At 49.0% G+C, this 27,159-nt stretch overlaps 1 protein-coding gene across 4 annotated transcripts in view; it reads left to right on the top strand.

Annotated features, from left to right (window-relative positions):
• Nucleotides 1-27,159, top strand: part of LOC144935209 (dedicator of cytokinesis protein 1-like) — a 313,091-nt gene that overhangs the window by 266,765 nt on the left and 19,167 nt on the right. For all 4 annotated transcript variants that reach the window (XM_078861718.1, XM_078861720.1, XM_078861717.1 and 1 more), the window contains exons 32-41: nt 1,189-1,247; nt 11,965-12,113; nt 16,128-16,213; nt 16,363-16,519; nt 17,298-17,338; nt 19,175-19,265; nt 21,476-21,595; nt 24,839-24,928; nt 26,016-26,120; nt 26,978-27,119. In XM_078861718.1, coding sequence (XP_078717844.1) covers nt 1,189-1,247; nt 11,965-12,113; nt 16,128-16,213; nt 16,363-16,519; nt 17,298-17,338; nt 19,175-19,265; nt 21,476-21,595; nt 24,839-24,928; nt 26,016-26,120; nt 26,978-27,119 — 1,040 coding nt within the window. The remainder of the gene's footprint in view (nt 1-1,188; nt 1,248-11,964; nt 12,114-16,127; nt 16,214-16,362; nt 16,520-17,297; nt 17,339-19,174; nt 19,266-21,475; nt 21,596-24,838; nt 24,929-26,015; nt 26,121-26,977; nt 27,120-27,159) is intronic.

Consider the following 27,159-nt stretch of genomic DNA (forward strand, 5'->3'; position numbering starts at 1 on the left):
GGCAAGCCACAGAGGGCATCGCAGCGAGCTCTTTGGTGGTGGTGTTGTCTCGTGCTCCGTGCTGTGACCGGTCCACTCCGTGCCGTGGCCGGTCCGCGTCGTGAAACGCGTTCGAGTGACCCACACAACGCGGAGTGACAAGACGGCAGGGCGTGTACATAAGGGCCCTCAACTTAAAACTTATTCGTCTTAAGTTGAGTAGCTTAACCGGCTCCTGTTTAGCAGCCACTGCTGCCCCACGCAGCATTAACTGCCCATGTTGCTGGTGATCCGTTCATAAATATTCTTCTGAAATAATAGGGAGACACGTGGTACGATTACAATAATAGGGAGACACGTGGTACAGTTACAATGATAGGAAGACACGTGGTACAGTTACAATGATAGGGAGACACGTGGTATGATTACAATAATAGGGAGATACGTGGTACAATTACAGATGGTGATTGAGGGCTGTTAAGCACAACGTGCCGTAGAAGCAAAACCTTCTGCTTGCTACTTACAGATTCTGTTTTGTTATTCCCTTAAAGTTTGAGTCTTCTTCTTTCATACGGCTGATGTAAATGCAAAGCAACAACTGCAATTTCACATTCAGGTGGTCAAGCCAGACGACCGCGTGAGGAGCAGCGGAGTGTGTCGCCGTGATGTCTCTTTTAACGTTTTACTCAAACCCGTATTACAAGATCAGTGATAACACATTGTGACTTGTTTTCTGTTTGTCGTGGCTCATTCCCAAAGTTGTTCTCGAATAGACGCTGTGTGTGTGTGAGAGAGAGAGAGAGACAGACACAGATCTGTGAATCACCATCCCAGGTCAACGCAATAGGTGTTATACAAATGGTCACAGCACTTTGTTTTGAAACTGTGTGTCCAGGATGCATGCTAAGCTGTTGGAATATCATTTGCCGAGTGCTTACTTGTGTGCCTGTGTGTTTTTGCATGCGCTTTTGTGTGTGTGTGTGTGTTTGGCTGTGTGTGTGTGTGTTTGTCTGTGCGTGTGTGTGTGTGTTTGGCTGTGCGTGTGTGTGTGTTTGGCTGTGCGTGCGTGCGCGTTCGATCTGTGCGTGTGTCTGGCCGCGTGACTCCGTACGTGTGCGAGCGCTGCGTGTGTTTGTGCCCGCGTGCGTGCGTCTGTGTGCGTGCGTCTGTGTGCGCGCGTGCATCTCGACGTGCGTCCGCCACCCTCAGACACGGAGACATGCGGCGAGCCATCGGATTCGAGATCCGGGACATGTGGTACAACCTCGGTGAGGGAGCGCGCTTCACCGCAACATCCAACCCAGCGGGCAAACGGCTGTAATTTAGCATCTCTGCCCTGCCTAGGAAACCTCGGGCTGATTGAATGCAGTAATTTCCTCATTTTAATGAATGCTGTGACCCACACCTCACCCTGCGAGTACCCTGCTGAATGATTTGTGGCTTCTGGGAGTTTTGAGTGGCCCGTGCCAGGCACGAAACCTGGCCTGTGACGAACGCAAAGCAGACACCTCCACCCTCGCACCAAAGGCGTTCATTTATTTTGTGAAACAGCCACAGACTCCCGTTGTGTGTGGTCAGCAAGAACGAAAGCGGAATGCTGGGCAATTCTGTCAAAATAATTCGCAGGCGTTGCATCCTGGATGGCAATTTATTTACTTATTATTATTTTGAATTGTCGCAAGTGCTAAGGATAACCCGAGGGAAGGTTGGAAAGTTTTTATAAGATTAATAAAAACGTACATATTCCACGATCATCTTTAAAACTCTTTAAAATTAGAGCTGTCTTTAACCATTGCATAAAAATGCAATCATCTTGATCCACATTAACCAAGGTGAAAATCTCACTTGGCAGTCATGAACCACTGGTTGTCAAATTCTACATTCCTATTGCAGGGACCAGCCTTTTAATTTGAAAAACAACAGCCCACTTTCCATATCCACTGGACTGCTTTTCATTGAACTCGGCCTCGCGGTTGAATTGGCAAACTCCTGACTGTGAGTTGCCCTCTCGGTCACGAGAACCACCTGTCCAGATAACCGCAGTGCGCAGGAGTGGTTGAAAAAGCCACGCCGTTCGGAACAAAGCTCCGTGACCATAAACCTTCACTGGGCCCACTGAATTTCATCTCTCTGCTTTTTCTGAGTGGTTTATACGTAAGTCCATAAGTTCCTGCCTTGACAATTCACACGTATTTTTGCCCATCGCGTAATTGTAACTCGGTGTGGTGGCGCGGCGGCCAGCCATTACGTGAAGTGGTTCCGAGACTCCGGCATCAAAGACCAAACCAAAGTCATCAGTCGCAGATTCCCCTTGCAGAAAGCAAACACCACGGCATGAGATGAAGGGGTCATTACAGCCACTGCCGCCGCTGCTGCCACCACACCTCGCCGTCAGTGACATCCTTTTTGCCAGTTCCTAAAACTGTTACGGTCGACGCCTCACCTCCCAAGCTCTGTTCTCACACGACGCCTCACCTCCCAAGCTCTGTTCTCACAGTATCCCAACCTCTGGCTCAAGGTTTTCCCTTGAGTTGCTTCCTTCCCCGTGCCACTCCCATGCCGGTCGCAATTTACCTGCCCTTCACCCTGCGGCACATATCCCAAATGCATCACAACCTCCTGTTGATTTTATTACTGTTTACGGTGTGTTCCTGTTCTATTCTAACATACAAGGTGCGTCTAACATCCAATTACGAGCTACCCAGCTTTCTCCACATGCCCCTTTAATCAAAGTTCAGTCGGTTATTTTTTTTTAAGTCTACCTCTTTGACCCTGACAGCAACACAGGCATCACTTCTGCATCAAACATCTTTCTCGTTAACTCAAGTTAATCTCTCTAGTCTTCCAAATTGGTTTATATAGCCTATTAAAACTTGACTTGACAATGAGTTGACATTCTTCTCACAATGCCCCACGAGCTTAAAGCAACGTCTCCGAGAACGCCTCGGCTGCAAGTACCTGGGGCAGTACCAGCTTAACACAGACACACGCACTCAAAACATCGCTCAGACCCACACATGGGCAATGCTAAAGCCTCGACAGCGGCTTAAAGTGGTTTGCGTGGAGCCTTGAAGCAAGTTGTTGGCTCTTGGGATTTTTACATTTATTCATTTTCTCTTCCTTGTTTCAGTCACGGCCCCTTCTCCCTCTGATGTGTCTTCCACGTCTGTGTGTTTGGCTCACTTGGAATAGGCATCCTTTCCAAAAAACATGCATTTATATTTAATTGCGCTGAATATTACATGCTCGCCTTATTTATTATTGGCCGAGCACTACCTTGTCTGTATTTTTCTCTGCGTCCTTCTTATTCCTTACGGCCTGTCACCATCAAACATTTCCCGAAGGTGGCACACAATCAGAAGACCGCGCGTTCTCACGGAAAAAAAAAATTGTATTCCGAGAGCAAATGGTTTTCAAAATTGAAAGAGAAAAAAACTAATTTTGTCAACGTTACCGCTTGTGTCTGCTCCGATTGTGTGCCCCGGTTCACAGACGGCTCTGGTCGGCTGCACTGCTAAGCAGTTATGGAAAACGCATTCACAGTGGTCTTGCCCTCCCCGTGACTTTTGTTTCCGTGTCGAGTTTTAATACGTGGGAGCGCGCCAAACACGGTAAAAAGTTTTAGCGGATAGCAACGTGCATACCGCAAACGTTTAATTCTCTGAGCTTTGATCATTGCGTCGCTGCTTTTATTTTGCCGGTCGTTCATTCCCGGAATAATGGAAGAGGTCACTCCTTTCCCTCTGCTGGTCTTCGAGTCTAGAATAGCCATTATTGTACAGCTGCCTCGAATCTCTGGCCCTTCTCTGTTAAAGCTCTTGTTCTTAACTCATGCAATTGTTTGTCTCTCTCTGTTTTTACACTGCCTCTTTCCTACATCTTAATATTTGCATTGCAATATGTGGACTACTTTGTGACAGTGAACTCCACTTCCCATAAATACAGAACGTGTAACTGTAGTCCGCTGTTGGTCCCAATAGTTGCAATTGCTTATCATGGCATGTACGTATCCGCTAACCTCGTATGCCATTTAACACAATTATGAAAATGGTTCAGAACGTTCTTAATGTTTCTAAATGTAATTCAGACGCTCACAAAGTCAGTGTCACCAATTTTAAACGAGCTTGGAGCTGTGCTGATCTTGTCTATCCATTGCACTTCCACTCTGTAAGTTCAGAAATGAAACTCGTAAGCTTTAATTCTAGATTTGAAGGTTTCGTAACTGCAAGGATTCATACTCTTAGTTTTTTCGGTAAAGTCACGTAGGTAAAAAATCTAATTAAATTAATAAAAATAAAATAATAAAAATCACGACGTTTCGGAGGCAACACAAGTCTCCGTCATCAGGTGGGACCGTCACAGCCATATTTGCTGTATCTGGCTGTGACGGTCCCACCTGATGACGGAGACTTGTGTTGCCTCCGAAACGTCGTGATTTTTATTATTTTATTTTTTATTAATTTTAATTTCATTTTTTACCTACGTGACTTTACTGAAAAAACTAAGAGTATAAACTTGTAAGCGTCCGATTGTGTGTTGTGTGCTCTATCTGCAGCACCATCCATCCATCAACGTCCTTTGGCTTTGCTGCCTGGGTGGGCATTAATCATTCACAAGCGTAGGCCAATGTCACCGTGCTTTAAAACTTTTTTGTTTCACTGCCACCGCATAATTGTGATCCTCCAGCATGCTTCCTTTCTGTTTAAAAATGAGATAGATAATGAATCTCAGTGGCATGCCACCCAGTTCAATCAAAGTTGCTTAATGCTCACAGCGGTGAGCCCAATGCAGCTTTTGTAGCTCTCCTTTTCACTTTTTTAGACGACACTTGAAAAACGTTATCCAGGCTAGGATTGTGTTGCTGCCCTTCACAAATCCGAAGCGGCATTAATCATTGAGCGAATGGTGCCCCTTCTGGAAATTACCTTGATAAGATGGGAATGTTCTTTTGTGTTCAGACTGCACCCGTTCAGGTGAAGGGTTATCTCTGCCAATGCATGATGTATGTTCCCCTGCGAGATAATGTGCCTCCCGGCCCATGGATCCTAACACCGAGATGACTTTTTGCTCATCAATATTGCGAGACCACATTTAATTATGCCAAGCCGCACGTGGACAACATAAGAACATTTCCAACATTTTTATTTCCGCACACACACACATATATACACATACACACAGTAAAACCCCTTCTTATCTTACTCCCTCTGAGTTGTGTGTTCCTCTTGCCCATGCACTTTACTATTATACGCGTGCTAAATTCCTCCCGTTATCGAGCCTTTGCATGGAAAATATGTGACCCAGAAAGAGCAGACAGCTCATTGTATCACGTGAGCCTTTGCATGATTCAGAGTTTGGTTTGGACAGAAATTCTACATTCACGGGGGGAGGGGGGGACACTCAAAATGTAGCACCACAGGAACCAACTTGCTAGACTGCCATCTCCTGGACACACAACAACCTCTGTGATCCCCAACCCTGAACCTCTAAAGCGCCGGGGTCACAGGCGCGTGCCGTCACCCTCAAACCCTACAATAGAGATCTACAACCGACTATCCACCATGGTGTCAACCACAGGCACTGCTCAACTCTGGTAGGTGAGCGTTTTGCACACAGTACGATCAAAATGTGACCCATTAATTACAAGTCACTGGATTACAGGAATTTAACTCAGTACTGTTGCCAGAGAGACCTTTGAGACGTTTCACCAAATCCCCCCCCCCCTCCAATCTGCTCACTGGACCGAGTCGGAGTTGTCACCTTCATTGCCAGGGTGAGACGTCTTAACGGCAGCCTTTTTCTTCACAGGGGGACCAATATGGGTAATGGGGGAAGAGGGAACAATGGGTTGCTGCTGTTAACAAACAACGCGTGTTCAATGGTGGAGAGCAGCAATTAAAGATCTTTCTTGGCAACAGCAGCGTGACGGACTGCATGGCCACCACGACCGATGTACAAGCTGGCTGACGCTGTGACTGATCTCTCGACTCGCAATCAGAATGTCACGGGGATCACGCCCCAGTTGTGGTCGGCTCAGCCGATCATTTCTCCAAGGTCGATCAAATTGGCACCACTTTGCAGGAAGTCATCAGTGGTGATTCCGCGCAAAGACCGGCACTGTCACCACCCGTTGGAATGTGCATTTGCACGACTGCCTCTGGGCCACCAGGCAATGCCGCTTTGAGTAGATGTACAATTTGACTTGAATTGCGAGCCAAAGTTCAGCCTCTTAAGTGTTTTAAAGGCCTCTAAATCCCATATTATTGTCAAGCGGCTTTCCAAAGGGCCAGGCAGAAGTAGCACGGAGGGCCTCGGCATGCCGTGCCTGGCAATCCATAGCAGTGTCCCCTCATCCGATTTCTCTAGGGCCCAAACCTTTGCGTAAGGGATATGTATGACTTGAGAAGATCAATACATCAAGCGCACATGTTAACAGCCCCTGGCTGTGTAATGCATGGGCCTGCGAATGACCTTTGCGCAAACCCAAATTGCTTTTCTGTTTTTGCCTTGCGCTTTTTTTCTCGACGGCGACACCGTCCCTGCTTTTAGGAGGCACTCAGAGGGACCGTAAGCGAGTAATCGCTCCTTGAATGTATTAAGATCGAGTAAAGGAGGCGCGAAAGCGATCGTGGGAGACCGGGGGGGTGTGGGGGAGACGAGTGAAAAGCTGTGTTTGCCGTTACAAATGCGTTTGAGGGGACGGACACATTTTTAGAATCCCACTCTCGCCTGCCAGCTATTTTTTTTCATCTTTCAATTTTAATAAACTTCTTGTGTGCGATCGGCGTAGGCGCAGACATGCATTTAGCGCAACAAACTGCAATGCGGTCATATTTTTGTTGCCAAATGTCAATCGAAATTGTCTTTGTGTCAGCATGTGAATTGGCACTCTTGTGTTTGATTAGCTGGGATGGAAACAAAACTCTTGGTCTCTTGAAACTCAATCCAAAGCCTGCAAAAAGAGTGGCTTTGTGTTGCTAGAGCTTAATTAGTATTTACAACATCTAGCCCAGTGGCACTTCCGTGAGAGCAATTGATCTGCAATCAACTTTGCCTGCTCAAATCTCCATTAGCGGTTGACCCAGCCCATTGGCCCTCTGGATTCATAAAATGAGCACCGCTTAGTTAAAAGTCCATTGTGGTTCTCCTTGGGAGAGACTTGACCTCCGTCGCAGCATTGTGGAATGACACAGTTTACTCGACGCGTGTCACTGTCGGTGAAAACGAATCTATGCTTGTTTAATGAGACAGACTTTTGACTTGAGGCAACCACAGCACTATAATTTCCACCCCGAGTATGATTATGACCTTATTTTCCCCAAAGCAAGTTGACACCATCACCGCGGCAGGTCATTGCCTTGCTGCCCCTTCCACTCCCCACTAATCGCCCAGTCTTTGATCACACCGCTTGCACGGGCGTCGACCTGTCTCCATGGAACGCTCGCCGCCCGTCTCCTCAATCATAGACTTGGCTGTCAGGTTTTTAAAGTTCAACCCCGCAGTCATTACTTTCCCCGTCACAGCTCCTATGACCGATCTCTTCCCTCGCGCTTATGTTTTGTAAACAATGCGTAGCGGGTGCGTGTGTGCATGGATGATCGTGTCGTGGTGTGCGCACGGATGGCTCGCACAAATGCTTATCATTTGCAGTTGCTGAGGCAACCCTAAAGGCTTGGAATGCAAAGCAGCCAGCAACGTGAAAATGCGAGTCATAGCGCAACAGATCCGAACAAACACACCGATTGAGCAAGGTGTCTAGAGCTTGGGGGGGAAAAAACATTGATCAATATGAGGAATCAAAGGTGTAACGCAAACGTTCTGTCCCGTTATACGTGGCCGTCTAACACGTCGCCGATGGGAAGAAACAATCGAGTGAAACAACTCCCTGAGGTTAGAGGCGGTATTAAGGCACGATGCTCGTGGGAGCAGCGACCGTGGTAGTCGAAGCAATAACAGAAGGGCGAGGCAACAGCCAACGATGGCGAGAGAGTGGCGAGAGTGTTCCAGTGGTGTTTAGCACGGACTGCGCTGTGATCCAATCAACCCAAGATTCATTCCTGGCCCAGCACACCCCAGTGGCAAGCCGAATATGACTTCCAGACTCACCGGGCTCCACTCAGCCTCCTTGAGTACCTAGCGGTCAGTGCCAAGGTTGCCAAGGTGGCGTTTTCTCTTGTCCGCTGCTCCACCACGCAGCGTCGCGGCTTCGTTGGGCACTTGCTCGCAACGCTTCCCCCCCTACAACCTGTAGCGATTAACTGAGAGTTAAAAGTGGTTGTCTTTTACGGACAGACTGGCTGCTATTATATAGTGTCTTCCATCCCCTTCAGGTACTCAATGGGAGAAAGTAGAGGTGCCGCAGTGGTCAGCGTCCCGCGCTATTGAACCCGGCCACCTGAGTTGAGTTCCCAGCCGCAGCGAACATTTGTGGCGAAGTGGTATTGGAACTGGTTCTAAGCCTTTCCTCTTCACCAAACGGCAATGACTGACATCAGTTGCCGGATTATCCTATCCTACAAATGCTACCAGCCACGCACTTTAAAGGGCCCCGCGCTAAATTATTTCAAGCTGTCAATTCCGGTTCAGTGATTCTGCACTTGCTCTATTACTATAGTACTATACTGCTTTCAACTTTTATGAACGACTGGGTGTTTAAGGTTAGCAATTTGTCGTATTATCCGGCTGTATAGCAAAATGAAAAAAATACAATTACTTTACTATGCAAGTAAAAAAATGTGTGTTAATATTTACGTGTTTTTTTTTATTTAGGGCCCCTTCATAAAATGTGCTACAGGCCCCGCACTAGCTTAATCTGGCGCTGACTAACATGGTGAAGTTGGGTCAAATAACTCACATGGCCATCATCGCGTGGATTGGCAGAGCCGTAAAAAAAATATTCTATTTCCGTAACTACGGAAAACATTCCCAATTAGGATAACAGAAAATTACTCCACTCTTACAGATGAATGAAATAGAATACTGGGGATGCGCTCCCAATATTTGAATGAATACGAAAATGAAGGCCTGCGTATGAACAGTTTGAAGGATGAAAATAAATTACTTGTATGGGATTGATCAAAAGACCAGAAATGACATCGCTACTGTGACATCACTTCGACGCCTTTCCCACTAAAAGTGGTGTCACGTGCCATGGGTCACGTCACTCGTGTTAGCAATCATAGACTTGTTTTTGTTATTCGTGCATAATGTAAATATCTGGAAATTTGAAATATCCCAAATTGTGTTTGTAAATCTGAAAATGTATTTTATTCATTCATAATATATATTATTATTTTGTAGTAACTAAATTTTTTTTTTCTTTCTATTTACGGGACTTTACCGAAAGAACCATAGAACATAGAATATATATTATTGCTGTTTACTGCATAATTAAATATTTTTCAACTTTAGGAGCTGTAAATATTTGTCTTCAGTAGGATGCATTTTCTTTTCAAGAAGCACCTATTTATTTGATGTTTTGAGTAAAACATCAAATAAAAACATGGCGAATGTTCTAAAGGTCAATAACCTTGGTCACACAAAGGAGACGTTGTTGTCGTCGTCGTTTTAACGTTGGTGGCTGCACTGTGTGGGGCCGTGCTGAGCGCTGCCAGCGCCAGCGTGAGTGTTCATTGTTTCTGGCGCCGTGCCCGACACACGGACGTGCCCCGCGGGCAGCCTCCTGCCGGAATGACCCGTCGCGTCTCCACCTCAATTCCATGCATCCCCTGCATGGTGTAACGTGCACTCTGAAGCCGAGGTTGGGGCGGGGGGTGGCGGATGATCGGGGTTTGGGGGGGCGGTGTAAATAAAACATGAGCGGTGCACAGCCAGTGCCTCGCCACGCAAGGCACGCGCCACTGTGCATTAATTGGCAGATGAGGGCTTGTGATGACATAGCGGGGCATCTGCACGCTTAGATATACCCGTGTGTGACACACGGGTAGTGCGTTCGACCAGTTTCTCGAAGCGCTGAACGCTGGCACTACCAATAATCACATCCCTCATGGATTCAGGAAGCCCCTACATTCCACGTTGGCTTCCAGAATCGAAAATACCGGCAACCCAGATGGACATAGGGGCTGCCCGAATAAAGTCATGGAAATGTGGCATGAGAGTCTTGGGAATTCAGAGACTCCGGCCACAAGGCCCTGGGGGCATTACTGCGACATCTGGCGGCCGCCGACCCCACAAAGGCCCAGCGAGGAAAGATGTCTGAGAACTGTCGCTGCACACATGCAGACATCAAACAAACCCATCAAGCAAGGTGCACAGGACGGGAGGTCCAGAAAGAATAATGCAGGAACCTCCAGCAGTGCCCAGCGTCATCCCACATAACATGTGCCCGATATACATTGGAGGAGATTATCGTGGCAATATTATCCATAATAATGGCCTATGTGTCAAACGTGGCAATATTGTCCACCGAGTACCATACAACTGCCGGGATGGACGGAATTTACTGAGAGCTCCTCAAAACCCTGGGAACACAAGCGAGACGGCCGCGGAGGGATCCCAGCACAGAACCTCAGCACGTGGACGCAGGCAAGAGTCATCGCCCTCCTGCTGCAGCAAGCAACGTGCAGAGGGCCCCACCAGCTCTCGTCCAGTCTCTCGCCTCTCCGTCGCAAAGGAAGCGTTGAGATTCATCATCGGTGTTTGTGTGAGATCTAGACAATTATGGCAATTTCAGAGTCATAATTAAAGCATTTCTGCTCACGTGTGCAGTGTGGCAGTGCGCTCGTCTCTGCAGACATCAGTCAGTGGTGAAAATTCTATGTTTCCATGGTAGGGGTCGGTCAATCTCCCCATAGGTTTCCCACTGTCGAATTTTCACAAAGAAGTGTAAATGTATGTATCCCCCGGAGGCAAGTGAGGCTGAGTCACTCCTCAATCAGGATTTAAACCTGTAGAATTTTTACTGTGAGGCGAGTGCTCTGACGGTTAGTTAGGAAGGACATTTGTTAGCTTTTTTTAATGAGTTTTTGGGATTTGGTTTATGAGATCATCGTACATATCTTCCACGTTGTGTTGCTAGATTTTTCATGTTTAATAGTAGGTGGCAAACTTTGGTCATTTTCTGGAGACAATGTCCGATTCAACTCGGCCCAGTGGCAGCGTGCGCTGCACTGGGCTGCTTGGTCACCGGCATTTACAGTCAGCCCACGCTTACACAAATCCCCCAGCGTGGAACATTAGCACTGACCTCATTACTTGGATGGCCAGCTGTGTTGCAAAGGGAACGTAAGCATTTTTCATGTTGGGCACTGCATGTCCACCCGCACCGCCAATCGGTCGCATTTTAATGGAGCAAATATTAAAATTGATTAAAGTGTCTTTTTTCGCATCCAGAGGTGGCCGAGTGGCTCTGGGGGCTCCCCATGGCCACGTCGGAGCTGCTGAGCCAGCGTCGCCGAGACTCTCCGGGTTCAAATCCACGTTTCAACCACCCAAGACCGAGCCGGGTCTCAGTAGTAGGGAAATTGCTGGTCTCAGATGCACTTCTGCGGCCGGCTGGAACGCTCTTCCTTCCGATATTAGGAAGCATGCTGGAGCTATGCGCTTTTAAATCATCTAGATTGAAAATAATTTCTACATAACTGCTTTTTGTGTTTGGTTTGTTGTCCTTCCCCCGTAACTCCGATTAGCACGGTTGGCTACGTACAATGCGAAATAAGTTCAACGTACATATAATAGGTTATTACTGCACACGCCACGCACAACTAAAACATTGATCGTTCAGTTTTTAGGGACTGCTCTTTTTAAATTCCACATTCCTTTGGAAGAGGCCAGTCTTTCCTCAGGACAAGCGCTGTCAGACCTCCCAAAGAGCGGTTCTCATTTTATTTGAAACCGGAAACATGGTTAGCCGAGTCGGCCCCCAGCTTGCACTTGAGCTCAGCAAAACAACCTTCTGATTACGGTTCCAGTGCATCTGCTGTATCCCTAGTCACGTGTGTGGTGCACGCGTGCCCCTCCGCACAGGGCCCCACAAGATCCGCTTCATCCCCGAGATGGTGGGACCCATCCTGGAGATGACTCTCATCCCTGAGACCGAGCTACGCAAGGCGACCATCCCCATCTTCTTCGACATGATGCAGTGCGAGTACCACTTCAACGGCTCCTTCAAGAAGGTTCGCGCCAACCGGCCCACAGCATCGTTACACAAAGCGCGTTTCGGTACACCGTTGGCATAGGTATGCGCACGGTGAAAGTGCAGGTGTAATCCGGGCGGGTGGTGACGCACGGGTCTGTAGTCCCGCGCTGTGGCGGCGAGGGTTGGTGGATCACCGCATGAATGTTGTGAAACTCCCTGTCCGTGGGTGTCGAGGAAAAGCCGTACCAGAGATCGGCAGGAGAAGGCGGGACAGCAAAAATGTGGACTCCACCCGTTCTGTCTGTTTGGGATAGAGTGTTTCCCCCTCACCCGTGTGGGTTTTCTCCGGATGCACCGGTTTCTTCTGGCATGTAAACATACAATAATTGACCGATAACACCTTAACATATAGAGGACTGCAGTACTTGGGCAATTTTTGGCACCATTTCATCGCGTGGCTGCCTTCTCGCTTGTCTGTGGTTCCTCACGCCTCTATGACAGTGAGCGGACACTGTGCGCATTACAAGTGGATATTAGAAGTGTTTTAGGTGTGCCATCATCATCGTGATCAGCCACGATTAATCCTCTGATGATTGAAGCCATTCCCAAGTCGTCGCCACCCCGTGCGCTCCTGCGATGTCGCAATCCATTTAGCGGAGCGCACACGAGCTGATTTTATCCTCTCGGGCACCTTTGCTCGTGACGACAGTGACAAAGATCCGAGCCGTGTAATTATTTACGTGTTAGATGACATGCATTTGGACCAAAGAGTAAACCACTGTAGTTTGTGCTCCTTCAGCGGAGGAGGAACAGCAGCAAAACTGCACAAAATTTATCCTGAAGCCCTCTCTCGTCATGGCGAGCAGATCTCGGCATTGGCATTTTGCTCCTGGACATATTGCAATGCGCGTAAATAGAATAGGAGATTAAAATATAGAAAATGGATTCTTGAATTCATCTGTGTGGAGCTTTTGGTTGTTGGAACGTTGAATTCGTGGGGTTTTTCCTTTCAGTTTTTGTGGTTTTCTCTGATATATCAAAAACTCAAACTTGACGGTGAGACTTTCAGAAAAATACAGAATAATATGACATCATACCCCCCCTAGCTTTACTAACATGAGTAATGCTTTGTGGGACGTTGCGAGCAGCTACTTTTAACTTTCCCCAGCCACTGACCCCATCCACTGACCCCAACCTCTGACTCCAACCTCTGACCCCAACCACTGACCCCAATCACCACTGACCCCAGCCATTGATCCCAGCCACTGACCCCAACCACTGACTCCAACCACTGACCCCAACCACTGACCCCAACCACTGACCCCAACCACTGCCCCCATCCTCTGACCCCAGCCTCTGACCCCAACCACTGACCCCAGTCTCTGACCCCAGCCACTGACCCCAGTCTCTGACCCCAGTCTCTGACCCCAACCACTGACCCCAGCCACTGACCCCAGCCACTGACCCCAGCCACTGACCCCAGTCTCTGACCCCAACCACTGACCCCAGTCACTGACCCCAGACACTGACCTCAGCCACTGACCCCAACCACTGACCTCAGCCACTGACCCCAGCCACTGGCCGAGGGCGGTGGGTGGAGATGAGATCCCTGGTGTATAGGATGTGTTGTATTCACACTCTCCATTCCCCAGCCCCTCCACGGCTTCATTTCTCATTTAGTGCGATTTTATAATGGCTGGCGAAATTAGAGTGGCTTATGAACCTCTGCCATAATCTGTAAAGGCTTTGCCATTCAATTATGGATGAAAAATAATAAAGTGAGAGCGTATTTATTTCTCGAATAAGCCCTGCCCATGCCACCACGTTTCAAAACGAATTCTACAAAGAGAACTGACGGTGTTCACTTAGATCCACCACTCGGGCCCAGTGCCAAGGGGAGGCGGGGGGGGCCCTGTTTGTCAAGGGGCGTCACGGTAGCAAGATGTTAACTGTCTCGCCCGGTATGGAGGAGGTTGTGGGTTCGGGAGTTGGCATGTTGTCTCTCTCCATGGTCGTGTGGCGTTTTTTCTGGGCTTTTCCCTCCACATTTAGAAACACGCATTTAGAGTATTTGGCTGTTATATACATTTCCACGCGATAAGCCACTTTGTTGAGTTATCCTTTGTGACCAGATCGTTTCTGAAAAAGAGATATGCAGCTCGGTGTGGTTAAAATAAAATACAGTTATACTTTATAGTTTAGTTTGATCAGGGATGGTATCCCCACCTCCTTCAGCAGGATCATTACGGCCGGCGGGGACGTGCCATTAAACCCAGGGAACGTAGTAGCCTCTGCTCCTCATTTGCTCTTTGTTTGCTTTTGTTGGTGAATTTTTTTTTGTTCTCTTGTCAGCAAATTGCACGCACGATGCACGGGTTTTAAATATAGCAATAAAAGTACACAAACCTGTAATGCCAGGCCCATCAATCAGAGTGGCTTCATTTAACCGCATGTCTTGGCAGACGCCGCGCTGGTTGGGAAATGTGAAGCATTGTGCCTTCGAAAATTGTAACATTTCCATTTTTACACTTTAATGTAATAATCAGTTTGTTTGGGTGGGTGGATGTGTGGCGAAGCACCTGCCTCCGCAATTTGAAGGTTGCATTTCAAATCTCGGCAAAGAGGTCGACTCAGCCCATCACTGTTGACCTCCCCTTTGCAGGACATTAACAGTACGAACACTTGGCCCTTCCATAGGAATATAACATTAATGTCCCTGGCTCCGCACCAAAACATATAAGCAGTGGCCAAAGCTCACTTAAACAGAATGAACACGTGAACGTTTTTACTTTCGCGATATAATCCACACTGAGAGGATTTATTTTCAAGAGCGTCCTAAATTGCAATGTTTTGCCGATTCGTTGTTTTAGGGATTTTTTTTTTTGCATGTGGAAAAAAAAATGCAATTGCAAAGACAATCCTTTGATATTACTTTTTTGGCAGGAGACCCTCCGTCAAAAGCATCATCGGCATCATTCAAGACTTAACTAGGTTGAGATAAATGACACTGGCACCAATCAAAGTTTATTGTACGTGTTGCAATTCGTGCCTTGACTCCTAAATTTCACATTTAAACTCAAGCTTCTTCCACCGAGCCCAAGAGCACATTTGTCCGTGAGCTGCATGTGGCTTCGTGGCGACCGAGTGGCTTAGCGGTTCGTGGGTAAGAACACAGTTTGTCCAGCGTCAGTGCCGTGAAACGGCAGCAACCCTTCCTGAGTCTACCAAGGCTCCAATACTCACCCTTGTGATGCCAATGAATACAGCAACTACAAATTATCATTGGTCTCATTGTGGAGTGTACACACACATTTCTAACAAAATGAACAGATGATATGCCTCCTTTATATATATGTCCATCTGTCTATCCACATAAAATATGAAGGTATTTATTTATACAACGCATCGGCCCGCACGGCCGTCTGGAAATGCATAATTTCAGGAGCAGTAATTCGATACAAGCAACGCTCTGCATCTGTGTCGCTATATACAGTGTCTCATCAGCGGAGTAAGAGCGGAGCTTCATTTCATTGACCCCACAAGGATGATGGCATGAGTTGGCCTCCGACCAGAATTTGAACTCGCAATGCCGCTCGTGCCTGTCGTCTCAAACGGACCAGTCGTCCACAGACCGGATGTGTTCATGGTCATCCGTAGCGGGGGGATGGAATGGTGGCAGTCATCATCCAAAGCCAGGGTTGTGGTGGGTGGGCGTTGCCTCGACCTTGACCCTTTGTTAGGCGATCAAGGCCAGGTGGGTTGACGGTATCAATTGAAGCTTCGTCACTCGTAAAGCTAACATAAAATGTCCTTACTGATCGAGCCTTTTCGAACGCCTTTTGAAGTCCTAAGCAACTCGCTAGCAATGAGCAATACCTTGTCATCAGATTTAGCTTTGTTGAGTCAACTTGCTTGGAAAAATATCATTGTATGTGTGTGTGTGTGCCCGATGATCATGTCTCAGCCGATCTCCTACCTCATCTATTTCACAACTGCTCACGCCTGTGATTTGGGTCCCCTTTGACATTTGTGGCCCTGTCCGTATGCACAGTTTGAGAATGAGATCATCACGAAGCTGGACCACGAGGTGGAAGGAGGCAAGGGTGACGAGCAGTACAAGGTCCTGTTCGAGAAAATGTGAGTTATTGCACGATACCGGTGAACATCGGAGCATAGGTGCAGCATGTGACCAGCAGAGGTAGTGGAGCTGTAGGGTGTGACACACCAAAGGGTCGCTGATCACTGTGACCCCCCCCCCGCGTGCCGTCGCCTCTCCGCCGCCGCAGCCTCCTCGACAGCTGCCGCCGGCACAAGTACCTGGCGAAGCCGGGCGAGAGCTTCGTCATCGTGGTGAAGCGGCTGCTGGAGCGGCTGCTGGACTACCGCATGATCATGCACGACGAGAACATGGACAACCGCATGAGCTGCACCGTCAACCTGCTGGTGGGTGGACGACGTGCCGTGCTCACCACTCGCCCCTCTCCACCACCACCACCACCACCACCACGCAGGCCCGGATTTTGTTTCTCTCTCTTTGTCTCTCTCCCCCCGAGGCTGCCCTGCTACCATGGAGTCGTAATTCTCACATGCGCAGCACTGGGGACGCGAAATGTGCCGGTTAATATCCACCATCGAGTTCAGGGCACATGCAATCGAAATGCCTGTTGTAATGATCGAGGTGTTTTTTCTCTCTCTGTGCTGTTCGTGTTCAATGTCATGGGTTTCACGTCACCTCCCCCAAAGGGAACCGTTGGCTGCTCCGTCCACCGCAGCGTTAGGGAAAGAAAAATAAATAAGCAACAACAGGAATCTGTTTGTGAACTGAATCCCACTCCCTGAACGGTGACAGTTTGTCGAATGGCCACGTGAAGAGACGGGTGGGTGGTGGATTGTTACACTGCTCCAGTTACATTGGAGAAATGTACCTCTAAACGTATTGTCAAGGCGTATTCAGGCAGTCTTGTATTAGGATGCAAGACATGTTCAAGAGGGGAGATAATCAAGGCAGAAACTTGTGTGTGTGCCAATCAATCAATCTTCATTTTACGTGCCAATGTCGCCCTCAATAAAGTAGGCATCTGTGCACATTACAATGGAATGGTAACGGTACAGGGTCATACAGCAACAGGACGTATGACGCAAACAAGATAACAACTCTGAAGCCTTCAATCACATTGCAAAGAATGATGTTTGACGGGTGTCCTGCGTTTGTCTTGTCCAGAATTTCTACAAGGAAATCGAGCGGGAAGAGATCTACATACGGTGAGCACAACGAGCCACCGTGCCTGGCACCAAAACTCATGAGCTCTCGGTGTTCTGATTGTGAGTTGCGTGGTCTGAACACAGCGCCTGCCCGACTGCACAGTGCCTAAGAACCGCACACGACAAACCGTTGATGTGTTCCACACTTGACTGCACGTGCAACAATTGGCCGTTGTGTCCCCACGTGTCCTCGTCTCACCAAGTCATCAGCCACTTTGCTCTCACAAACGTTGGAGCAATGCTCAATTCAAATTCGGATCCTGAGCGAAAGGGTAGTCTCAACAAATGTTACTCATTTTAGCAACCATTGGTGAGATCATGTTGATGATTATTGCCTGAGTTTACTCTGACCAGGATTTTTAACTCCTGCCTTGTAATAAATGAGCCAGGGGAGTTCCTGTGGCTGGGGCATCTTCCCGTTCCTCCAGCATCATCACAAAACCACCACTTTCAAAGAAGTCATCGGCGTGCCCAACAATACTTGGAAGAGCAATCGTCATGCAGTTATTGTCGAAAACAAATTCCTTCTGGAGAAACAAAAATTCTCCATGAATAGGTATCCTCTTCAAATTCCTCCTCCTGCCCCTCTCCTCCCCTCCCCTCCCTCCTCCCCTACCACGATTCCCAAACCTAGGCCCTGCCACGGGTGTGACATTTAATTTGAAACACTCTGCGCATTGCCACATATAAAAACACACAATAAAAAGATACGACTGATCTGCTGCCACACGCTTAGGATTTCTGCATAAATCCAGCGGCCGGCGTTAAATTACTTTGCGGCGACACGGCCGTGCATTTCCGACGCAGCGCGTGCGTCGAGCCCGCACTGTTTCTACGGAGAAATTGCGTTGATTTATTTGACGTCGCTCGCAATTTACGCTCTGACGCCTCCCCGAAGCCCGGACCGCGTGCGCCCTCAGCCTCGCGGACACACCTGGCTGGCTCGGGGCGGCGGCAGCGCCGCCGCCGTCGTCGTAAATCAGAGATCCCGTGGCTGCTGTGCCTCGGGCATGGAGGCCTCTAGTGTTGAGCCACGCCCTGAGTTTGACCCCCAAGAGGTCGACGAGAACGTACTTCATTCCCACACTAAGTATTTGGTGACGCTGCTGGCAGCGGTGCACACAAGCACAAAAGAGAAAAATCCACACGTCCGTCATAATCTATTTGTTGCCAATATTATATTGTTCCCTTTTAAGGCAACGTTTATGACAAATGAGTTTGTGTGGGCGTTTTTAATTGGATATGGATTGTTTAGTTCTCACTTGGTTTATTCGTGGATTTATTTTCCTCATTTTGCGTCGGTCGTGCCGTGGGCATTGCCGCGTTGTTGTGGTCTCCACGCGGGACAGCGAGCGGTGGAACATCGCCTTGCGGTGATGGTTGGCCTTCAGAAGAGGATGTAGCAGAATTACTTCTGGAGTCTCTTCAATAGGCTTATTACCCACACTTGGTGGTGCATCTTTATATATTTCCTTGCATAGATATCAACCATTTGTTTTCATCCTCCAAATTTGAATAGTCTGAATTAAGCGACAGACAAAATAAAATACTTGACAACTCAGTTTAATCATCGGTGGCTGAAACATGCGATTCCAGATCTGTAAATAGGCCTGATATTGGTCCACTGAACCACCTTGGCTACCTGTGCACAAAAGATAAAAGATAATGTATAATATAGGGCTTCCGATACGTGCCTGCACATCAGGCCTGTCGCACAGCGATGAGTGCCCCCCCTCTCCCGCACCACCGCGTGTGTCAAGCAATGGGGAAAGGTCTGCTGGGAACGCAGTGCCAGAGAAAGCGGTGAGCAAGTGGTCGAATGCCGCTGCCTCCTAGGTACCTGTACAAGCTGCACGACCTACACCTGCAGTGCGACAACTACACGGAGGCCGGGTACACGCTGCTGCTCTACACCCACCTGCTGAAGGCGAGGCTTCTGCAAACCCCACACTGCTCCTCCTCCTCATCCACCACCCCCACCACAAATAGATGCCAGTGGCGTGCCGTCGCGACTTCTGGGCTGCGGGTGTTCGTTCTTTCATCGCGTGTAGTCAGCGGAGGACCGTTACTCCGAACTTGTGCTGCGAGTATCGCCCCTAAAATTTTGGAATGCTAACGAGGTAGATAAGTCAAGAGATGACCTTAATTTGCAACGTGGTAAGAAGAACCCATTTTGCACCGAGAATCTCTCTTTCGTGAGAGGCCTGAGGTTTAGTAAGTACGGCAAAACAGAAGCAGATTTGGATTTTGCAAAGCGCTACGATGCAAAAACACCGTTTCAAAAACATTACTCTGTAGTTACAAATAAAATGTGAATTAATAAGTGTTTGCATTATAAATGCAATTTATTTAATGGCAAGAAAAATATTCGGTCTGCAAACGAACAAGACTATACCACGAGTAAATGCTACAGTATTAATAATTTAAAATGTATAAGATTGAAGAGATGCCTGGTGGCTCAGAAATCATCGCGCTCAGCGGCACCGCTAAGATCCTGGGTGCGTAAACCCATTACTCCGGTTCCGTGAGTTGATGGTCTCAGCCCACAGTCGCCAATAACCCCACATCAATGTTACTGATCACGTTAAATACAATTCTGCACTTAATGTGACGAACTGTTGAGAATTTTTTTCAATATCGGTTTTACTATCATGCAACGAACATTAGTCTGGGTGGCAGTGCGGACCTCAGAGGTTGCTCTGAGAGATCCACCACCGAGCGCTGTTCTCCAGCATCGCTCTGCGAATTTACACTTTGTCTCGTAGCTTGTGATGCGAATAGCGCCGTCAGGGTCAAATATTGTAAGAAAAAAAGCATCGGACATTAAACATGTATTCGCGTCGTACTAAATGCATGCCTGTGCATTGTTTCCGTTTGTGATTGTCAAATAATGAGTCGAGCAGTCCTTATAAATCTGAGACTGAATGGATGGTTGGCGAGATCGTGCATGCAATAGCAATTCACGTGAGAAAAATAATGCTGACAATAGGTGGGGCTTTTGTAATACAAAAAAACTCCGAGATTTCAGCTGCTTAAATAAATTAAATGTAAATTATATTATTCTCTCGTTGCAACAAAAAAAAAGACCTCTTAAGCGGAAGCACAGAAAGTTACGGCGAAGATTTTTTATTAAGGTTCTACAATTTGTTGACCCATCATAAATAATTGAACGGTTTTGCCTAGCGGCTTGCTAAACGGGACTGTGCAACCACTCGCAATGTGAATGGACTTAAGAGTGCGTTTTTAATCATTGCATTGAAAGCAACATTTTTTTGCGCGTGACTTTGATTGTCAAAATTCCTGCGTTAAACGTTTCGTGCGCTACGCGCGCGTTGCAGCCAGACATTCCTTCACTCGCCTCATTGACTCCTCATCCTGAACCTTGGCCCCCATTAGCCAAACGTGCCCAGCCCCCAGGGTTCCTGCAGTGAGCACGTCCAATGGGCCCTTGCTTTCCTCCTAATTGAATGATTTATCGTTCTGCATGTAAAGTCCTCCCACGTGGCCCCGTGCGCTTGGAGTGATGAGCTCACAGTCTGAAGTGTGCGAGTTGAAATCCCAGTTGGGGTTCGGATCATCGTATCAAAACTTCCGGGTTTGGCTAAACGAGTACCACCTCTTGGGAAAATCGACAGCGGTTATTCGTCGGCAAGAGCGGTCCTCGGAATGTGAATTCACGTTGTCCACCACTGGCTCAGGGCAGCCAATGGAGATGGACACTACCCCACTCTCACTCGAGCGTGGATGCCGTTTGGCAGTGAGGATTGTACCGCGTTCAGTCTCACCAGGCAGCGGGAGGCAATGATGGCAGTTAGCCCATTGCCCTACTGCTGACTAAAATAATATAGCCACAATTTAAAATCGTCTGCGGTCTACACCAAGGCCGTTGTGCATTAAACACGCGCAGAATGGTGATCTAACGTGACGTGCAATGCATGCTGGGAGGACTGAGCTTTTTGCTGTCTAAATATCGCCTTGTAACGTGCAGTATCACCTTACCTCTTAACGTGGCCGGCCTCATAGTACTGTGTTGCGGCTAAAACTCTATCGCCGTGCGAATTATCGCGCTTCGTTGCGTGATGTCGCTGCCCCGCTGGCACCCTTCCCCCTTCCCTTCCCCCTCCCTTCGTTCGCCAGTGGTCGGACGATCCGTGTGCGTCGCACTTGAACCTGCGAGGAGCCCAGAAGGGCAACACCCAGCGCGAGCTCAAGGAGATGCTCTACGGCGACATCATCGGCTACTTCGACAAGGGCAAGGTGAGGAGGTTGCGGTGTAACCCTCTCAGGGTGAGGAGGTGTGGTGCATCACCTCTCACGGTGAGGAAGTGTAGTGCAACACCTCTCACGATGAGAAGGTGTGGAGCGTCACTTCTCACGATGAGGAGGTGTGGAGCGTCACTTCTCACGATGAGGAGGTGTGGAGCGTCACCTCTCACGATGAGGAAGTGTAGTGCATCACCTCTCACGATGAGGAGGTGTGGAGCGTCACTTCTCACGATGAGGAGGTGTGGAGCGTCACCTCTCACGATGAGGAAGTGTAGTGCAACACCTCTCACGATGAGGAGGTTGCAGTGCATCACCTCTCACGATGAGGCGGGGTGCAACCCTCTCGGCCAGCCCTGGAGGTGCACCCCAGGCAAGATGCCACCTTTACTGTCATGTGATGGGAGGGAAACCCCGGGTCACTCCTAGAGGGCTCCTGATGGCATTTGAATCTGGCTCGCTGGAACTGTGGTCAGAGCACCCGGCTCGCAGTTGGAAGGTCACGAGGTCAAATCTCAGTGGGCGCGGGTTACCTTGGCTCGTCTATATGAATAACATCGTTACCACTTACTCACCGTTTGGCTACCACCGTTTGACTCTTTGTCACACATCGCTACCACACGTGCTGTGTTTGTAAACAACGCTTTGTTATCAGATGTGGTGAGGACGAGGGGGCGCTGCGATGGCGGGGGTGGATCTGCAGGATGTAGGACGGCAGCTAGCCCAGGCCGGCGTCAGCGTGGCACCCAAGGTCTCGATGACCAAGGGGGAAGACCTAAAGCCATGTTCCGGGATGCTCTATAAGCAAAACTTTGAGGTTGAATTCAACCATTCAACAAGTTGTGGGATCTGGCAGGAGAAAAGAAGTGTGAACAAGGGTGTGTTGACGTCAACGGCATTAGCTGTGATGACCTATTGACTTTAGACGCCTGTAGTCACCGTGAGAGGGTTGCGTCCACACGATGGCGAGCGTGTGAAATTGTACTCACCCTCCGCGTGGCGTGCGTGCCCTTGCATCATGCGCAGGAGATGGCGATGGGGGCCTTTAAGAGGAGCCGAACCCCACAGTACGACACGGGTTTATGATGAATGGTGGCACGCTCTGTTGTTGGTGCCCTGTGTGCCGTGGTGCCGTCATGCCGTTCCCGCGTGTTTGCACAAATGTGTTTTTTACGTCAATGCTCCGGTGCTTGTGTGTGTGTGTGGATTTAAAGACGCAGCCCAAAAAAAACCAAGTTAACCACTTGCGTAATGTGTGCACTCCTCGGTTGCGTATCCTGGGCCGCCAACACACGTTTGGAGGTTTGTTTGCGAGTAACTTTAAGGTGTCACTGCCAGAGCTCCCTCTCGTGATGTCGCAGCCGCACCGGAGTCCGTCCTCTCATCCTCGTCTCCGTGTGCAAGCCGAGAGAGAGAGCCCCCCATGACCACAGCGATGATGCGTGGTGCATGCCGGGAGCCACTGCCTGCTAGTTGATGGCACTCGTAAGGGAATTTGAGACCCATAATTGTGGCAACACCGTCCTGTAGTCAGAGCTGGGATTAGAGGTGATTTGGAATTTTGAAAACTGACACAAATTCAAGCATCCGAATTTTTTAATAGTATATATTGCCATCAAATAGGAACCCGGTTTTTGGGTTGCGTCTGATGTTAAATGTGTTTTGTTTTACATGCATGTACAAGTGGTTTTGTGCACGTGCATGCATGCCAGTGTGAATTTTATTATCGATTAAAATATCTCTACTGCTGTTAAGTAAAATCCATAACAATTTGGTTCAGTGGTTTTCTTCTGGACCAGACTAGCCCCTGCCGTGGCAATGTGAACTTTACACCACTGTCAGGGACATCGTTAGAGATGAGTGCTGCTCCCATTGCTTGTTTGAGCAGGGCACCTATTTGACTTGGTGTACACATCAAGACTCATTGAGTCTCAATATTAATTTTCAGGAGGGTCCTGCAATGGGATGGTTGTCCACATTATTATCGTAATTAATGGTTTAACCGTCTAGAAATGTACACGCAGACCTTGGCTATGATTTTTTAAAATTTGATCTGTGGCCAATTGTCAATCCGCTGCTGAATTGAATGTGCGCCCTCCCCCACCAACCCACCCCCTGCCACGCCGTGGGGGCCGTGTGACCGTACTTCACCACGCACGGGAATAGTTCAAGTATCACTTGGCTCTCCTGTCAAACACGGCTACAACAGCTGACGCAATACCACAGTGCCTGAAGTCAAAGTCTGTGTCCCCACGCTCGCATGATTGATGGGTCGTGTCCACTTCCTGTGACGTTTGGCAAGGCGAGCCTGCTCTACGTGAAGTGGCCACTCACCATGGAAAGCAGCTACAATAGGCCGTGCTCTCAGTATCCACCTTGCGAGTGTTGACCAGCTCAGTTGACCATGCCCAAGACTTGAACTGATTTTTTTATTCATATCAGTTGCTTTACCCACGGAGCGCCGAGTCAAACGTCAGAGCGCGTCGGTGCTCCAAGCAGCGTTGGGGCAGCGCTCATTTACATTGGGATGCTTTGAGCCAGCAGTGGAATTTACACATTGACGGGGCGCAGGGACCAACGCAGCTTTATGCCAGTGACAATCTCGCCAACTGGCACGGCCATATGCGTCTTAATTCGTGGATTAGGCCACGTGGTTTTGGCCACTCTTTTAGTCGGATGGCGGCGGTGGTGCAGTGTTTGGAGCACCGTGCTTCGAACTTTTTTAACCCGAGTTTGATTTACAGCCACGGATTATATCAATGGCGAGTGCGTCTAAACTGATTCTGCACACCCACTCCCCCCTTAAGCAACTCATACTGACCGGTGTGGTGAGGTACGGTCAAACAACCCCATAACTTGAAGATTTGCGGAGGAATTCATTCAGCAATGAATTGAAAAGTGGCTGAATTAAATTAATGCATTATCCCTTTGTGCGTGCGTGAGTTAGTGTAGCGGTTGGCGCGCTGCGCTACGAACCCAGTGACCCGAGCTCTCACGGCCAACGCCAGGGAAGATTGTCTGGTCCTGGACCTCCCCTAGGTCAACTCAGCTTCAAATGAGTACCTGGTGCAGCGTGTAAACATTGCCACTAGGGAAACAAAGGCGGCCGGGCGTGGTGCTGGCCACCCACCCCCTCGTATGCCGTGTCAGCCTTCATAGGTGCTCGCTTAACAGCCCTTGCCCCCAACAGTCTGCCAAGGCTCTAAGGGGGACCTTTGTCTTTGTGCGGTTCTCTAGATGTGGGAGGAGGCGATTGGGTTGTGCAAGGAGCTGGCGCAGCAGTACGAGACGGAGATCTTCGACTACGAGCAGCTCAGCAACATCCTGGTGGGCACCTCCTCGGGGGCCCTCTCCACTGGGGCCGCTCATTAGCCACGAGCCTGACTGCATCTCCCATCGACTCGGCTCACAGCACTGAATAGCCACGACGTGCAGCTTGCAGTCTAGTGCCTTAGTAGAGATATTTTTGGCTGAGTGAGCATTGCTCATTGGTGAGTACGTATATTTGTGTTATTTTGCGGCTCATTGGTGAGTACATATATTTTTGTAATTTTGCAGCCCAGTCCGTCGTTGCGCATCTGTGATGCATTGATTTTGAGGTGGGGGTTGGTGGATCTCGCAGAGATCGTCATTACATAGCAGTACAGCAAATAGCTTCGCTGGATTGTGTTTTTGCTCGTATGTTTAACCTCACTGGTACTCCTCGGCAGAGAAGTTTTGGGATCAAATCCTAGTCACAGGTTGGCTCTCTCTAAGGTTGATATGATAAGTACCACTTGGTAAAAAGTCAACATCTGCTGTCCTATGTAGCGACTGGCCACCGCCATGGAAATGTGGAATTTCCACTTCTGGCTTAAGGCTGCCGCTGGAGATGAGCGCTTCTTCAAGTGCTCATTGAAGCAGGGAGACACTTTGACTTTAACTTGACCGTCGATGAATCACAACGGCTGAATTGCACAACGAACGATCCGTTCATTCCAGCCAGCACTTAAAGCATTATTAACACCCTCTTAGGTAAATACACAGTGAGAACGTGTGCCGGCTGCTAAGCATACACCCGTGTACCACGCTGTTCAATGTACAACTGGGCTGTGGAGTCGTGTGCCAGCACGTCACTGCCTGCACACGTGCGCTGCACCCTTCGTGGCACCTTCAACTTTGGCAGTGTTCGGTGTCACATTTTTATTTGGCTGAATCGCTGTCTCCGTATCCTGGCTCGGTGTTATATATATAACTGTTTTTGTAGTCAGATGTCTGTGCCCTTCTGCATTATTTTGTTTACACGTTGGAATTTGTTTGCTGTTGTTGCTTTTACATCAACCCGCAGCTTGTATAAGAGCGACTGCAGGAGCCAGTGGGCTCTTCCGGATCATAAATAAGTGAATGTTGTCGCTCTGCCTGTCCGTGCACACAGAGACGACAGGCGAAGTTTTACGAAAACATCATCACGGTGATGCGGCCCAAGCCAGACTACTTTGCCGTGGGCTACTTTGGGCAGGGCTTCCCGTCATTCCTGCGGGTGAGGAGCCACGCTGCCCCCTTGTACTTTTATTCATTTAGCGTGAGAACAAAATCAACGCGTCGAGATGGGCCAAACAAAATCAACGCGTCCAGATGGGCCAAACAAAATCAACGCGTCCAGATGGGCCAAGCCCCGCCAGCCCCCGCCCCCCGCTTGATTCCGTGAGCCCCGTTCGGCACGTTTGCCCTTCCCCGGGTGATCGCGTTGTCTGGTGCTGGGGAGGAGCGCCTTGTCCAGTTGGTGACACGACGCCCGGTTCTCTTTCCACTGTGTCCACTGCAAGGCATGGCAGATGGAACTCATGCACACTCTCAACTATTTAAAACTAAACTTAATTTTTATTTTACCAGGTAAGGCCCACTGAGCTGTATAGCTCTCTTTCAGAAGCGACATGGCCACAAATCATAGCCCAACATAGTGGCTTATCACTTCATTATTATTACCGTTCACGCAGCACCAATAATAATGAGCGTACCGCAGTCGATTTGGAGGTGGGTAAAGTGTGGGCCCCACCCACCTCGTCCAACACATCCGCCCATTGTGGAAGAGTAGATCAAGTTATGCTCGAGAGCGGCTCTATAGAGCTCCCTCTTCAGCCAGCAATGCTATGCGCAAGAACTTGCAGGGTTCCGCCTTCACCTTTTACTCTCCAACTTAAATTCCGAAGGGCGCTTCAGTCTGAGGCTTGGGCGATGGGTGATCGCACCCCCGCAAGCGTCAAGGTGAGCGGCTGTCAAGTGCGGCGGCTGCGCCGGCAGCGACGCCCTCTGCGAACGGGGCAACCGCCCACCACTCCGAGCGCACGCCGCCAACCCTGCGATCGCCCCCCCCCCCCGTCCCCCGTCCCCACACAGAACAAGATGTTCATCTACCGCGGCAAGGAGTACGAGCGGCGCGAGGACTTCGAGGCGCGCCTCCTGGCCCAGTTCCCCAACGCCGAGAAGATGAAGACGACGAGTCCGCCCGGCGAGAACGTGCGCAGCGCTCCGTCGCAGAGTATCCTCCACGGCGGCGTCGCCAGAAAGACCCGGGCCTA

The sequence above is a fragment of the Lampetra fluviatilis genome, chromosome 12 (assembly GCF_964198595.1).
Source record: "Lampetra fluviatilis chromosome 12, kcLamFluv1.1, whole genome shotgun sequence".
In the NCBI taxonomy this organism is placed as follows: Eukaryota; Metazoa; Chordata; class Hyperoartia; order Petromyzontiformes; family Petromyzontidae; genus Lampetra; species Lampetra fluviatilis.